The 14,481-nt window shown below is 41.5% G+C and overlaps 1 protein-coding gene across 6 annotated transcripts in view; it reads right to left on the reverse strand.

Moving 5' to 3' along the window:
- ATP8A1 (ATPase phospholipid transporting 8A1) overlaps positions 1–14,481 on the reverse strand; it is a 224,355-nt gene that overhangs the window by 57,946 nt on the left and 151,928 nt on the right. For all 6 annotated transcript variants that reach the window (XM_038555963.1, XM_038555961.1, XM_038555959.1 and 3 more), the window contains one exon: positions 13,800–13,972. In XM_038555963.1, coding sequence (XP_038411891.1) covers positions 13,800–13,972 — 173 coding nt within the window. The remainder of the gene's footprint in view (positions 1–13,799; positions 13,973–14,481) is intronic.

The raw sequence follows: 14,481 nt of genomic DNA on the forward strand, positions 1-14,481 counted from the left end.
CGACAAGCTAACAGCAGACAATGGGCTTGGACGAAGATTCAAGAAACAGTGGAAGCCCTCACATCTGATGTGTTTGACGTGCCTAGCAGTTGGTTGCTTAAGAAGAAGAAAAAAAAAAGATGTCTGATTTAAGGGAGGATTCATAAAAAAGCAAAATACACACCCATCGGACATTTAACTCCTAAGTGTACAAGCCTGTGACATGGAGCGAAGAACCGACTTTGCACAGGGGCCTGCAGTCTGAGGTTCTGCATGTTTTTTTGTGGCAAAAACCTACTCACGCTGGTTCCATCTGAGTGGAGCTCAGAGCATAATGAGGCCTCCACCCCAGTTGATGGTTCTCTCACCCGCTCTACATTAAACAGCATTTTTTTTTTTTTTTTGGACCGCTCACAACGTCTCTCTAGAGCATTACACCTGGTTCTCCTAGCGACAGTTTTGACTGATTCCTAGGAAGCACCCAGTCAACTCATAGACGCAAAAGCGCAGGTGTGTCCTGAAGAATGTCCTTCCAGCTCTGGTGTGATGCGCGGTGGGCACCAACGGTGTGTCTTACTTAGGGAGGGAATGTGGTTCACGGGGACTCAGGTGAGTCAAGCTGAAATCGGTTAAAAAGATCTTTTTTTACAGCATCCACTTAAAAAAAAATTTCCCTTGCTATCGGGGGTTCCATGATAGCAAAAACAGACTTACAGGACATTTGACAGGAGTGTGGCATAGAGCTCTTTGGTGTACTTGCCAGCACTCCATAATTTCAGAGGATGCGCACATCAGAGTGGGCCGCAGGAGGCTTCCTTGACCAGTTAGAATCTGACGTGGCCCTGACGAGGGGAGGAGAGCTCACGTCAGGCAAAAGGAATAGTACACACTAAGTTTCTTCACGTTCAAAATTACCTAGAATGTATTCCTTCTACCATTGTCCTTCCATCTAACCGAAGGTCGCTAACTGAATTCACACGTGACAGTTTACTTTCTTGACTTCTGTACGCATGCTCCTCTATTTGTATACTTTCCAGAAGTCTAGAGCAACCTTACTACATGCTAATTTTTCCAAATGTCTATCAAAAAAAATCATATATTCACGGCTGGAATACCTGAAACCTAAATTTTACAAATGCCAATAGTGACCCAATGCGTAATTCAAAAACATTACAAAAGCACAGCTTTCTAATCCAGATTTTTTTTTTTTTTTTTTGTAAACCACGCACGGATCTGCACCAGGATTTAAATTATACTTAGTCCTCTTCTCCACTGTTGCTCCTTCGTCTTTAGGAGAAGTCAGAGCCTCTGTGGAAAAAGACTATGTGCCCAGCCTGTACTGTGAAGGCCCCACAGTCTTCCTGTGACTACACAGAAGGGGGTTCTCCGTGGTGCAACTGAGCTGCGCTCTGAGTGCAAAAGCGCACTTCAGAGGATTTTGGCTGTAGTTTCTGCACATGCTGTTCATTATTTTTTCTTATTTGCTACGTAATAGCTCTCATTGCCCTGTGAACATTAGATCAGAACACTGGAAATTTTTCCCATTTAAGCGGAAGGTATATAGGGTGGCACGTCTTAAATGAGCCTCACTCTGCACTCATTCAATGGGATTAGCTAAACGAGATCACCCTTTCGAATGGACTATGGATAAAGACTGTATGTGCAGAACACATAATAAAGAATATTTTAGGGGACTTTTTACAGGTAGCCAAAAGGAGTACAATAATTTACCTTACTGTATTGTGTTTTTAGGTTAATGACCTAAAAAATCTCACAGATACACTAGAAATTATGTTGATAGGTTGGACTTAAAAGTTAATATAAAGTTGTCATTAGAAGTGAATCTAGAAAAAAAAATGTTAAGAGCATGGAGGAAGATAGTATTTAACTATCCCGAGATGTTTTTTATAGAGCCCCTGTGTTTACTAAGCTTGGGGGCTGCTCCTAGTGACTATCTGGAGATCAGGATCATTAATTAGTGGGGGTTCTGCTGTATTTTCCTACACAACATACTTCCTAAGATTTCTCCTTGTGGATATTGGTCTGTTTATTCCCTACTGAGTCTTATTTTATTCCCTACTGAGTCCTATTCTGAAAAAAAAAAAAAAAAGAGAAAATCATAAAAAGAGGAAAAAAATCGAACAGAAAACCTTTTTGAGGTCTTGACTCTTCTTCGAACTAAAATGTGTTAGGCTCCTTTGTAACGTTTTGAATTGAAGAGGAATTAAAATTTGGCAAAAAAAAAATTGGTTATTTGTACCAGAATCACATCAATGTGGTAACATTTCTAGAAACTCATCATCGATTTCCTTATTACTGGAATGAAAAGAGCTGCTTACATAGCATCCCCAAGCTATACTTGCATATGGTACGTAATGAAACATTCTACGTGGAGAACTGTGTTATTCAAATGACTGGAGAGTGAGTACTTCCTCGCCTCCAAAGCAACATCTGTGGAGTCACCCTGTAGTCAGAGGCATCAAGGGGGCCTTATAATACGGGGAGTGAGTCTATGGGAATAAAATACGGATAGCCTTTCCACAAGATAAAAAAGGCAAAGTAACTTTTAAAAAGATGTCTTTTTGCAATGCATTTTCTTTATTCATTTATTTAGTTAGTTCATTTGTTTGTGAATTAGTAGGCTCCATGCCCCAGGGTGGGTGGGGCTTGAGCTCATGACTCTGAGATCAAGACCTGAGCTAAGATTAAGAGTCTGATGCTTAACCCACTGAATCACCCACAAGTCCCTGCAATGCATTTTGGATGCAAAACTACTACTACTGCTACTTCTTTTTTTTTAGAATTCAGGTTGTTATAGGTAAACTACTACGGTCTCCACTTTCAATGGTTCTGATAAAATTTAAATAGGGACTGATTGTATGGATAGTGGACATTTGAATACACATGTGTGTGTGTTCATACCAAACTACGAGCTGGCAACTATACCTCATACAAACCCCAAAAAGAAAATTCCTGATAATAGAAATCTTTATTATTGTATTCACACTAGAGAACCATCTGTCCACAGTGTGACTGTTTATTTTTTTTTCTTATCTCTCCCTTCCTTTCTCTCTCTTTCTTTCCCTTTCTCCTTTATTTTTTTAATATCATCTGGTTATCTGGAACCTAGCATTATATTTAGCCCAGAGCAGAGGTAAAGATGGTACTGGAACTGGATAAATGATAATTTTGTAAAAATGAGAAATTCATCATCCCCTTATATTATTATACGAACACTACAACTCTTACTCATTTTTCACTGTGTGCTGCTAGGAGGCCAAGTATGTTTAATCTGCTTTGTATCTAGATGGCAGATGAAGTGCATAAAGGAGATTGGATTCTCCAGGCTTTCTCACAGGGATAGGAAAAATTATTTCAATCAAGATTGAAAATTATTAAGTGGAGAAGAAACATACCACTTCTTCAAGCGAAAGTGGGCATATTCAGAATGGGTTAGAGTCAGGTGACAGGGGGCCTCTGCATGTCAGGATAAGAAAGTCTGACTATCACAGCTAGCTCTAAGCAACAAGAGATGTTGATTAAAAAGCATTTCTGCCAAAAAAAAAAAAAGAGCATGGGACAAGCCTTGCTTCAAAAATATGAGTTTGGGGGCAGCCTGCGTGGCTCAGTGGTTTAGTGCCCCATTCAGCCCAGGGCGTGATCCCGGGGTTCTGGGATCGAGTTCCGCATCGGGCTCCCTGCAGGGAGCCTGCTTCTCCCTCTGCCTGTATCTCTGCCCTTCTCTCTCTCTCTCTCTCTCTCTCTCTCTGTGTCTCTCCTGAACTAATAAATAAAATTTTTTAAAAAATATGAATTTGGATTACCCACCAAAATGTACCTTTTTAATATAGGTAGATACCTATACCTATCTGTATATATGTATCTGAATTGAAAAGAAAATGAAACACAGGGGGTGGGGTAGGGGGTTTTGAATGAAACTGGAATCAGAGATGACCCTGAGTTTTCCAACGTGAGTGACTGAGAAAATGACGGTCTAAACATTAATAGAAAAGGCCGGGAGATTTACAGAGGAAAATTCTTAGGGAAGTTCAGATAGCAGTGGGATATCCTGGTGGCATCATTAAGTACTGATTGAAGAGTCAGAACTAGGCTCAGAAAAGAAATGCAGAACTGATGCGCATTCAGGCTTCACTCACTCATCAAGTGTCTAATTATCCCTTAGGATGTGATGAAATTTCTGTGGAAGAATATAAAGGGCAGGAAGGAGAAGAAAGTACAAGATCTTAGGACCTTCCTTTTGCCCCTAAATGTCATTCATTTAAGAACTTTTATTCTTAAGAACTGCTGCACCAGGAATTACTCTCATGAGCCTACATATAGGACAGTGGTTCTCTACGGACTCTTGCTGCAAGGAGGCACGAGCGGCGGGAGAGACAGAAACCTCTCCGGCACGGTTCAAGGTCTAGCTACCTTTCTCCGTCTACAGGAGAGCTGTGCTGGCTGCTGGAAAGTGTATCTCCTCAAGAAGGACTAGAGCGCTTCCCCTTTCTAGCTCTGTCCTTCTGTGACCTAGCTGTCAGAGTGGGGAGAGCTACGGCCTCCATCTCTTCCCATTCTTGGCCCTTGGTTGGAGCCCACGTGGGCATGGGCTCTCTTCCCTTTTCTTGTGACTCTTTAGGCTGTAAGAAAACCAGCTTTCCTTTCCTTTCTTCCTTCCCTCCTGCCTTTTTGAGAATTCTCGCCTATGTAAAATGAGTTTCACCAAATTTTCTCTCCCCTTAGAAACACCTAGTGGAAGATGAAACAAGGGCTCGTGCTGGCTACTGACAGAAATCAAAATAAAATCCTGAAGATGTCAGGAGCTAAAGAAGCTTGGTAAATTTGAAGGTCACGATTAGTAAAACTCTATGAGAAACCCTTGGAGAGACATGGAGTAGAGGATACCTGTTGGGAGGTAAATGGCTTAGAAGTAAAGAGTGGTGGCCACAGATAAACAAATAGGCAAGTGAGGTTTTCAGCAGGACTGCTCACTCCCTGTGCCTGCGTAGCCCACCCGACCAGGGGCAGGGAGGTGAGACTGGGCTGGATGGAGCAGAGGGGCTCCTCTCTCACTGTAACTGAAAACTTTGGTGTAGGCTTGGAGCTTGTGGAAACTCAGAGTCCCCCAAGTCACATGCCTGAAAGGCTCCCCAATTCCAGGAGTGTGTCCAATGCCCTAAATCCAAGACCCCAGGAAAGTTCCAACTTCATACCTTGGAACCGGAAAGTTAGAGTTTTCTAGTCAACCTTGGGGCATGGAGCCAGGCAGGGACAGGTGCCAATGACATGGGTGTGTTAACAGAGCCTTCAGTGTTGCCTTACCTGGGTAATTCCGCCAAAATGTGGCTGCCTCTCACAACAGCAATATTGGGCAAAGGAACAAGGGGAAAATAGGCATTCATGAAGCTCAGACTGAGCCCCGTCTCCAACTTTACCGCAGGCTGGGATGTTGCTACCAACCTTCCTCCCAAGGGACTTTACTGCCACCAGGGAAAATGAGGAACAATATGTCACAGGGAAAACAAGAGAAGATTATGAGTACAAAAGAGATTACAATGACTTATAAGGAAGTAGAATCGGTAAAAACAGAGAGAACAAAAATTTTTAAAAGGTATGATAAAAAAAAAAGCCTTGGAAAGAGTTGGGAAGATACTGAAAACATCAAACTGGAAAAAGCAGTTACAATGAAGAACCAGTTGAAAATAGGTAATATAAAGATATAACTGCTAAAATAAAAAAGCCAGTAGTAAACTTGATACTAAATAGCATCAAACCCAGAACTTTGAATTAAAAAACTGTCCCAAAAGATATGAGGAAATTAAATGAAAATGAAAGATTCTGAGAAAAATGAAAAGAAATGGAGCAATATGGGGGACGATACATAATAGGAATCCAGTAAGAGAATAAAGAAGGACAGAATGAAGTAGACATTTTCTAGAAGAAAGACACGTCCTTCTATTAAAAGTGCCCCCCCCCCAAAAAAAAGAAAAGAAAAGAAAAGAAAAGAAAAGAAAAGAAAAGAAAAGAAAAGAAAAGAAAAAGGGCAGCCTGGGTAGCTCAGCGGTTTAGTGCCGCCTTCAGCCCAGGGCGTGATCCTGGAGACCCGGGATCAAGTCCCGTGTCGGGCTCCCTGCATGGAGCCTGCTTCTCCCTCTGCCTGGGTCTCTGCCTCTCTCTCTCTCTGTCTCTCATGAAAAAATAAATAAAATCTTTAGAAAAAAAAGAAATATAAGAAAAAGGTACTTATCTCCAGACACATTCTGGTTAAATTAAGATTAAGAAAAATTTCTAAAGGTTTCTAGAGATAAAAAGTAGATTACTTACAAAAGAAGTAAGATCTGACACTAGATGCATACACAAAATTACCTTAAAGTCTTCAGTTCTCATCTCCTCATGGAGGTGGGCAGGGGAAGGAATACTTACTAATCCATAGAGACATTAAGCAAAAACATGGTTATCAAAACCTTAGAAACAACCAGACATAGAATATAGATTGTGAAGCTTGCAAATCAGCAGAAGAAAATGTGATTTAGACAGTGGAAGGCAGGGGGAGAAGAAACAAAAGGCATAATAAATGAAAAACTCAAAATAAGATGAAAGAAATGAGGCCAACATAGTAATAATTATAATGAATGTAAATGTGTTAAATTCACTGACTGAAAGGGATTCTCAGCTCAGATTAAAAAAAAAAAAAAAGATCCAGCAATATATGGTGTCTAAGAGACATACCTTATAATGACACCTAGTGAGTAATTAAGTGTTCTACTACGTTCTAAGCTTTTGTTTAATTCATTCAATTCTCGGGCAGCCCCGGTGGCTCAGCGGTTTAGCGCTGCCTTCAGCACAGGGCGTGATCCTGGAGACCCGAGATCGAGTCCCACGTCAGTCTCTCTGCATGGAGCCTGTGTCTCCTTCTGCCTGTGTCTCTGCATTTCTCTCTCTCTGTGTCTCTAATAAATAAATAAAATCTTAATTCATTCAATCCTCAGAATAGCCCTAAAAGAGACAGGTTACTGTTACTGTCATTTTATAAATGAAGACACTGAGGCACAGAAAGATTACATAATTTAGGGCAAAAAGCAAGTAAGTGGTGAACCTAGGATTCGACCCTGAGCAGTGTGGACTGAGAGACAATATTCCTAACCACTATATCCTACAGAAGGACTGAGCATAAGGGTTTAGGGATAAGAAAAAGAGAAGACACTTTATGATTTCTCTCCAGAAGTATCCAGTGAGACCATATAAAAGAAGATTTGATAGATTTCTAAGAGTAACATAATTTTTAATAATAGCTACCAATGCACTGAACGTACATATTAACCCATTTCTTCCTCATAACTCTGTAAAAGCGATTAATTTTAACTTTCTTTCAAGAACGAAGAAACAGCTAAAGCTGGAGAAGTCAGAGAACATACTGCTGAGCTAACAGGAGGTAGGACCTGGACTTAGATTCTGGAGAGAGAAGGGGCAGATTGTTTAGTAGGAGGCACCAGGAGAATCTGCTACGTAGAAATAACACCTGAGCCCTTCTTCCTAAGATGTACAAGAATAATCGTCGCACGGAGTAAAGACCTATAAGGAAAACAGAAAGTTGTGAGGTGAACAGAAGAAATGTATGAGAATATCTTTATGAGTGGGAAGTCCTTACTATTCAAAAAGCATAAAACATACAAAGGAGCATTGATGGAACTGGACTGTGTTAAGGTCAGCGGTGGATCGTAGCTCCCCCTACTATCATCTACGTTTTGTCCAGAGCTGCTTTCGTGCCACAAAGGCAGGGCTGAGTAGCTATGACAGAGACTGGACAGCCCAGAAAGCCCAAAGTATTTACTATCTGGTCCTTGACGGAAAATGTTTGCCCACCTTTGCTCTATGAAATACTCACTTCCTCTTGGAAAATGCTATCCGGAACCACCTCCTCTTTCTTGCCTTAACATAAAGCTTGTCTTATGTCCACTGCTTGTCTCTGTGTCTGTTCCCTTGGTAATATGCCTTCTGTTTTCCAAGATCTAAACAGGGATGGCTAGATGGGTTTATGAGAAAGAAGGTAATCACTAGCAACCTCATGGGTTCAAGGAGACCCAACTACACCAAAGTAATTCTGTTTTCCTTTCCCACACAAAATCAGGTCCGTAGACAGACAGACAGAAGAAATGTTGTAGGTTTACATATATCATGTCCTCAACAAGCCGGAGAACGAAGACCTTTATCCTATCACCGGAGAACCGCACGTAATGGGTCAGGTGGATTTGTTTTTGACTAAAGAATACATTAGAAGTGCTGATTTACTGATTTATGTAAAGCTTCAGGGAGTTCTTGGTGGGAAGCTGCAGAGTCTGTACTTAAAACTGCTGAACAGAAGAGAATCATCAAGCATTTGAGTGCAGTGACGGAGGATACGTACACTTATTCCAAGTTGGCAAGATACAAGACAGAAAAAGAACTGAAATGAATAAGACATCACTTAGGAGGCACGATCATGGAAATCAAGATGGCAGATACTCTTGGGAGGATAATGACGCTACAGGAAACACGAGGGGGCTTCTGAGGTGCTCATTATGCTACGGTACTTGGTACAGGGGTGTATTCGCTTTATGAAAATTCACTAAGTTGCATGCTTACACGTTATGTACTTTCCAATAGAGGCTAAAACTGTGTTTTATTAGAATCATACGATCTGCAATTCTAACTGGTGTGTGTGTGTGTGCTGGGCGATGGTGGTTTTCTCTAAACCGATCACATCTAAAACTATGTAATGTTGAATTACAGTGGAATTCTCAAGTGTTGAGATTCATCAATCTAAATTTAACTGTCAAACATGGACTTCCCTGGTGGGGACGTGCACATCGTAGGTGGCCAACAGGCCGTAACACGGCCTTGCTGCTACTCTTAACATTATTCAGTAGAGACAGAGAAGCAAATGAGACAGACTGGGCTGAACCAGCTTATTATATTATGTCAAAGCAAAATATGGCCGTGTTATGAAGTTATAAAATTTATTCAGGATGTCCTCTTTTAGCCATACATGTATGAAAGAAATATTCTCTCAACATTTCCAACATTTATTCATGTTTTCTTGGACGCAAATATGGGGTTGACATTCATTAACAGTTTGTAAGTCTTCTCAAAGCCAAACATCTGCTTGGCATCCAACGGTGCTCACGAATTTTTTTCCTTAAAGGAATGTCTGTTGAGCATTTATTAGCTTCATTTGAGCTTTATGACTACCCTTTAAGTAAAACATTTATTTAGAGAAATCCTTAAAGTTTAAGACAATCCTGAAAGATTTGAGAAGTAGATCTGTCTTGACCCTCTACTTAACGTACTCATGCTATGACAGCAAGTATTCGAAGCGTCCCCTTAGACCTCCCCTTCTAGGAGGACCCGCTGATCAGACTAAGGTGAAAGGTTTTGCCTGGAATGCCACTCCCGAGAGACGACACTCACTGAAGTCAAGTGTTTTTTTATGCGCTATGGGGAAAATGGCCTAAAAGGGGGTTAAACTTTGATTAGAGATGTTGCAAGTAGGGAAAAATGCTTACTTCAATTTAACTTCTGCTTTTCAGAAGACATGAGTACATAAATTATGTAGGAGAACGGTGATTGCTAGACAGTCTAAAAGCTGGAGGCTCTAGGCCAATTTTCAACCAACTGTCACAGAACATAAGTTTCAAAATATGTTTAAACTAAACTGACAACTACAGAAAAAAATGTAAAATTCTTTGAAAGCCTGGGTTATGTGAACTGATGAGGATCTCAGAAACCACATGCTATTTAACACACAGCAATACTTCACTGCAACATTCCCACCCTCTTCTGGAGGGAATATTAAAAGAGGTAGAACAGATGCTTCCCCAAATTAAGCTGATCCAAGCAGTAGACAGACGCTTCCCAGTGGAAAGTGGCCACAGAGGAGTAGGGTCCAGAAGTGAAAGGGCTAGCGGGGGTCCTCTGTCCTGGCAGCTTTCAAGCTGGAAGGAAATTACCAAGGAAGGGTGCGTGTGTGCATGCATCTCCCACCTTTCCATGCCAGAGAAGCTCTACTCTTAGCTGCTTAGACATCCAGGCTCCGTGAAGGATTTGAATCGCCGCTATATGCCAAGCTCTTCATTTTATAGGCCACAAAACCAAAGCCAGAGAAATTCCATTAGGTATCCAGAGTGCCAGCAAGGTAAAATTAGAACAAGAATTTCATGAATCCTCAGATAAAATGCCACTTTGCAGAACAGTTCTTGATTTTAGCTGTGTACAAAAATCTCCACAAATCCGGGAGCAAGCTTTTCCCTTTTCTACCTACCTGTCCAGGAGTTTTAGGGGTCTGTGAAGCCCCTAACATGGTGCATTCAATTTTACCCATTTGTGTGCAGTGTTTTTGTTTTTGTTTTTGCAGGGGGGATTGGGGGGAATGATCCACAGCTTTTATGTTCTTCAAAAGTATCTGATCTCACCAGGTGATAAGATTTGGTTGTACCCGAGCAAGGGAAAAGAAGGGAAGAAGGACGACACGGAGATTACATCTATAACCAGGAAAACTTGTCGAAATTCCTGTGACATTAGATGCGTATTTCCTCTGAGATCGCTCAGGCTGTACAGGTAGATGTGCAAGGAAGTAAAAACAAAAGCTGCCTGGTAGCTATCAAAACACGGTCCTTGCTGGGCTGATCAAGACAGATTTCATTTTACTTCTTGTGTTTTACATACTTAGAAAAAATTACTTGAGGTATAACATGAAATCTCCCCTTTGTAAACCAAAACCAGGACTCCAAAGCCCCGAATAGTTTTGGAACGAGGGGATCATTTCTGTCTCTCAATGGTCCCTTCAGAAAGTGGTGGTAAGAGATATAATGACGACGGACTGAGAACAACTGTTTCTTTCAATTCTGCTGTAGGCTCTGTAGGGAAAAATGCTCATCTTCATAACCGTGTCAGTTAGACAAACACTGAAAACTGCCTTCTGCCCTTTATGCTGATAATGTCAGGGAGGAAAGTGGCTGATGTCATCCTGAAGATGGAACTAATATCGAGAGCCTCATTATCCATTATGGGAAGGCTTTCCCCTCCACTGCCACTCTAGCTGTGGCACAGAGAAGCCTGCAGCAGAGAGCAGACTCTGAATTATCTTCACGTGAGGACAAAAGGAAAAAAAAAAAAAAGATTGCAAAGTAGCATGAGGGGAAAACCCATAAAGCCAGAATGGACACAAACAAAGTCGTGGAACAGCACCTTATTTTGAAATAATATTCAGTATTTATCTGGAGTGTCTGTTCTAGTGGAGTAAAATAGAGAATTTCCTGGGGCTCGGGGATTGTAATCCTCTGAGAAACCTGGAGTGACACTTGCATTTAATGGTAAAGAAAGATATACAGAATTGCCCACCTATTCCTCACAAGTGACAGAAGCATTATCATGGAAATTATACTTCAAGGTCAGTAAGCTAAATGACAAGAAAATGGTCTGGGCCAGTAGTTGAAATGCCAAGAGGCACCAGGCCAAGAAGGTGCACAGACGTAACTCCAGCGGGGGCACTGATGTAATTATGGGCTTAGATGAATTCTCAACACCAGACCGGAAGCTGAGCCATGGTCCTTATGGGAAAAGAGAGAGTATGAAGGCAATTAGAAGAAAAAAAGCTGAGGAAAGATATTTTACTTAAAAAAAAAAAAAACCCAAAAAACAACAAACCCTGAAAACTCTAAATAAAACCCAGTGTCTGCATAGGGACCTTCAGGTCCTCAAACATGCATAAAACAGGACGGAGGGAGGAAGGGGCCACACACATCTTTATAAGCTCAGTTTCCGAGCTGCTCTGCACGTGCACGGCTGAGTGTGAGTCCCTCCCCGGGGCCTGGGCCTGGTGGGGCCCCGAGCTCCACGTGACTCGTGAGCATCCAGAACAAGGATCTCGGGAGGGAATTTCACAAGCGCACAACATATTTTTTCTCCCTCGACTCCGCTTTTTACTTCTTCTCTCCCTCTGCTATTGTTTAATTTTGTGGTTCCACTTTTTGAAGAATGGTGGGAGGTACTGTGTTAAGCAATGCTCTAAGAATGAGGCTCAGCTGCAGTGACTGCATTATGAAAATTGGCCTCCCACATCTTTCAAAGCAACTGTGATTCTACTTAAAAGGCGGGGGGAGGGGGGGCACAAAGGAGAGCAGGCAGGAAGTCTCGCTCAGCCTTGCCCGCCCAGCGCACAGTAGGCCTGGCACAGGTGCAGACTTGGAGCTCGCTCACTGCATCTGGGCACTTTGTATTCTCTTTGGTTTTCAACCAGGAGCCAACAGTCCTAGCACTTGATGTGCTTTTGGGCAATCTTTTGTCGATTCTCGTGATCCCATTAGTGAAAGCGATTAAACAACCAGAGCTGGCACACAAGCATGCTGACGGCAGAGTATCAGAGTTGAACATTACTAAGACGTGGTCAAGAGATTATCAGCAAGGAATCGAGAAAAGTCCCTGGAAAAGCAAATTTTACAAAATGCAAATGAGATCTCTGAGATAAACTAATTTCTAATTCTTCATCATTCAGCAGAGAGCCTGATTATTACTGATGTTAAATACGTGTGTACGTTAGGCTCTCCGAGGGCTCTATGGGAACGTTTATTAATACACACTACAGTGAAGAAAAATAAATGGCTAAAATAATATGGTTCCTGGAATAAGCAACTTTTAATTCTCTGAGTAGGATATAATTTTATAGGTCGAAATGATGCTTTATAAAAGGTACTTATTAAATCTTATTTCACAAACTTAGGAAATATATACAAGGCATGACTTATAAATTATATACAGGATATTCAAGTGAATAACCCTAGACAAAGAGGGTTTTAAAAAAAATAACATTCTTTTATTAGTAAATATGTTTTTAAAGATAATAATAATATCTTAACAATCATGTTAAAAGAAAAAGTTCTGGGAAATTCTTCAGAAGCCTTGCTAAGATTTCATCTCCCTGGGGGAGAAAGCAAACTGGAGACACTGCACCCTAGACCCTGGGGTGACCAGCTGGGTCTAAGAGTCTCTGTGCGTCGATGGCAAAGAGGGAAACCCTTAGGTTTCTTTTTTTTTTTTCTTTCTTTCTTTCTTTCTTTCTTTCTTTCTTTCTTTCTTTCTTTCTTTCTTTCTTTCTTTCTTTCTTTTTTTACCCTTAGGTTTCATAGTGAAGACAGCGGGCAGAGTCATGAACACGCTTGAAATTTCAGGACGACACAGTGTGAACAATTTAGACCAAGATACGGGGAAGACGCTCTGATGGGAGGTTCTGGAAGGACGAGAGCTAAATAGCTTATAAAAATGTAGTTCTGTGGCTTAAGCCCTGATAATGCAAAACCAATTCTCATTTAGGAAATGGTCCATATTATAAAAATCACAGGAAAGAGGAATGTCCAGTCAAGAACTCGTCTTCGGGAAAATGACTTGGCACCTCCAAAGTTAAGTCCCCGTGCCAGTCCGCAAAGTTAAGTCCTCCGAGCAGGATCAAAGATTGACGTGGAGAAAACAGAACCATTACGGAACCAAGTCTCGATGGAAATGTGGGTAAATAAGTGATGTGGAACACAGGAGATTATGAACAAGGATGACTAAGAGATCATCAGTAGGACTCACCTAAAAACAAAACAAAACAAAACAAAACAAAACACCCAAAACTCTGCAGCTAAACTCTATTCTGGGCTGTGAACCTTGAGTGTCAAGTGAGCAAAATCACAAATAACCTGACATGTACAAATTCTGGATAGAATCGCTTGGAGGAAGTTTAAAAATCAAGAGCGGAGGGTCCAGGTGCTGTTCGCTGCAACCTGACAATATTAGGGAGAACTTACCTGCAGCAAATAACAGCTTTGCATGACAAAGCCAAGTCCAGGAAATACTGTCTGACTCCGAAAGTTAAGGCGTACTTGAGGGTTTTCCCATCGATTATAAGAGCAAAGTCATTCTCTTTTCGCAGAGCATCGCCGAGGATGGTGCAGTGGCGACCGAGAGTCTCCCTTGTTGCCTGCAAAACCACACAAAAGCACCCGCAACGTTTACACCCGTTTGTTCTACTGAGATGCCTTAAGGACGCTGGGCAGCTACAGCTAGTTCATCTTAGTGCTTTCAACTGTTTTAAATTGCTTTCACAGAACTCTGCTCATTTTATTCTCGCAAAAGCCCCTCAAAGGAGATTGGACAAATGTTATCAGAAAAAGCAAATTACTCTATTAAAGTCACACATCTGTGCCCACCAGGGCGGGCATCACAAACCGCGGATGCCTCCGCAGAGGCTTTGCTCGTTAGTCCAGCCACACGCTCACAACCCTGCAGAGATATTTTCGGTAAATTATCTTATTATGAGACAATCACACTGTCCTAATTTATGAACGAGTCAGAACTGCTTAGCCAGGAACCCACGGTCGGAAAAGCCAAGGAATATAATTTAGATAACTTACGGGTATTTTTTCGGAATCCCTAAGCTATGGAAGCTTAATTCCCAGGAACCAAGAGGGGGGAACACAGTAGCTGCAA

Source organism: Canis lupus, chromosome 13, assembly GCF_011100685.1.
Source record: "Canis lupus familiaris isolate Mischka breed German Shepherd chromosome 13, alternate assembly UU_Cfam_GSD_1.0, whole genome shotgun sequence".
In the NCBI taxonomy this organism is placed as follows: Eukaryota; Metazoa; Chordata; class Mammalia; order Carnivora; family Canidae; genus Canis; species Canis lupus.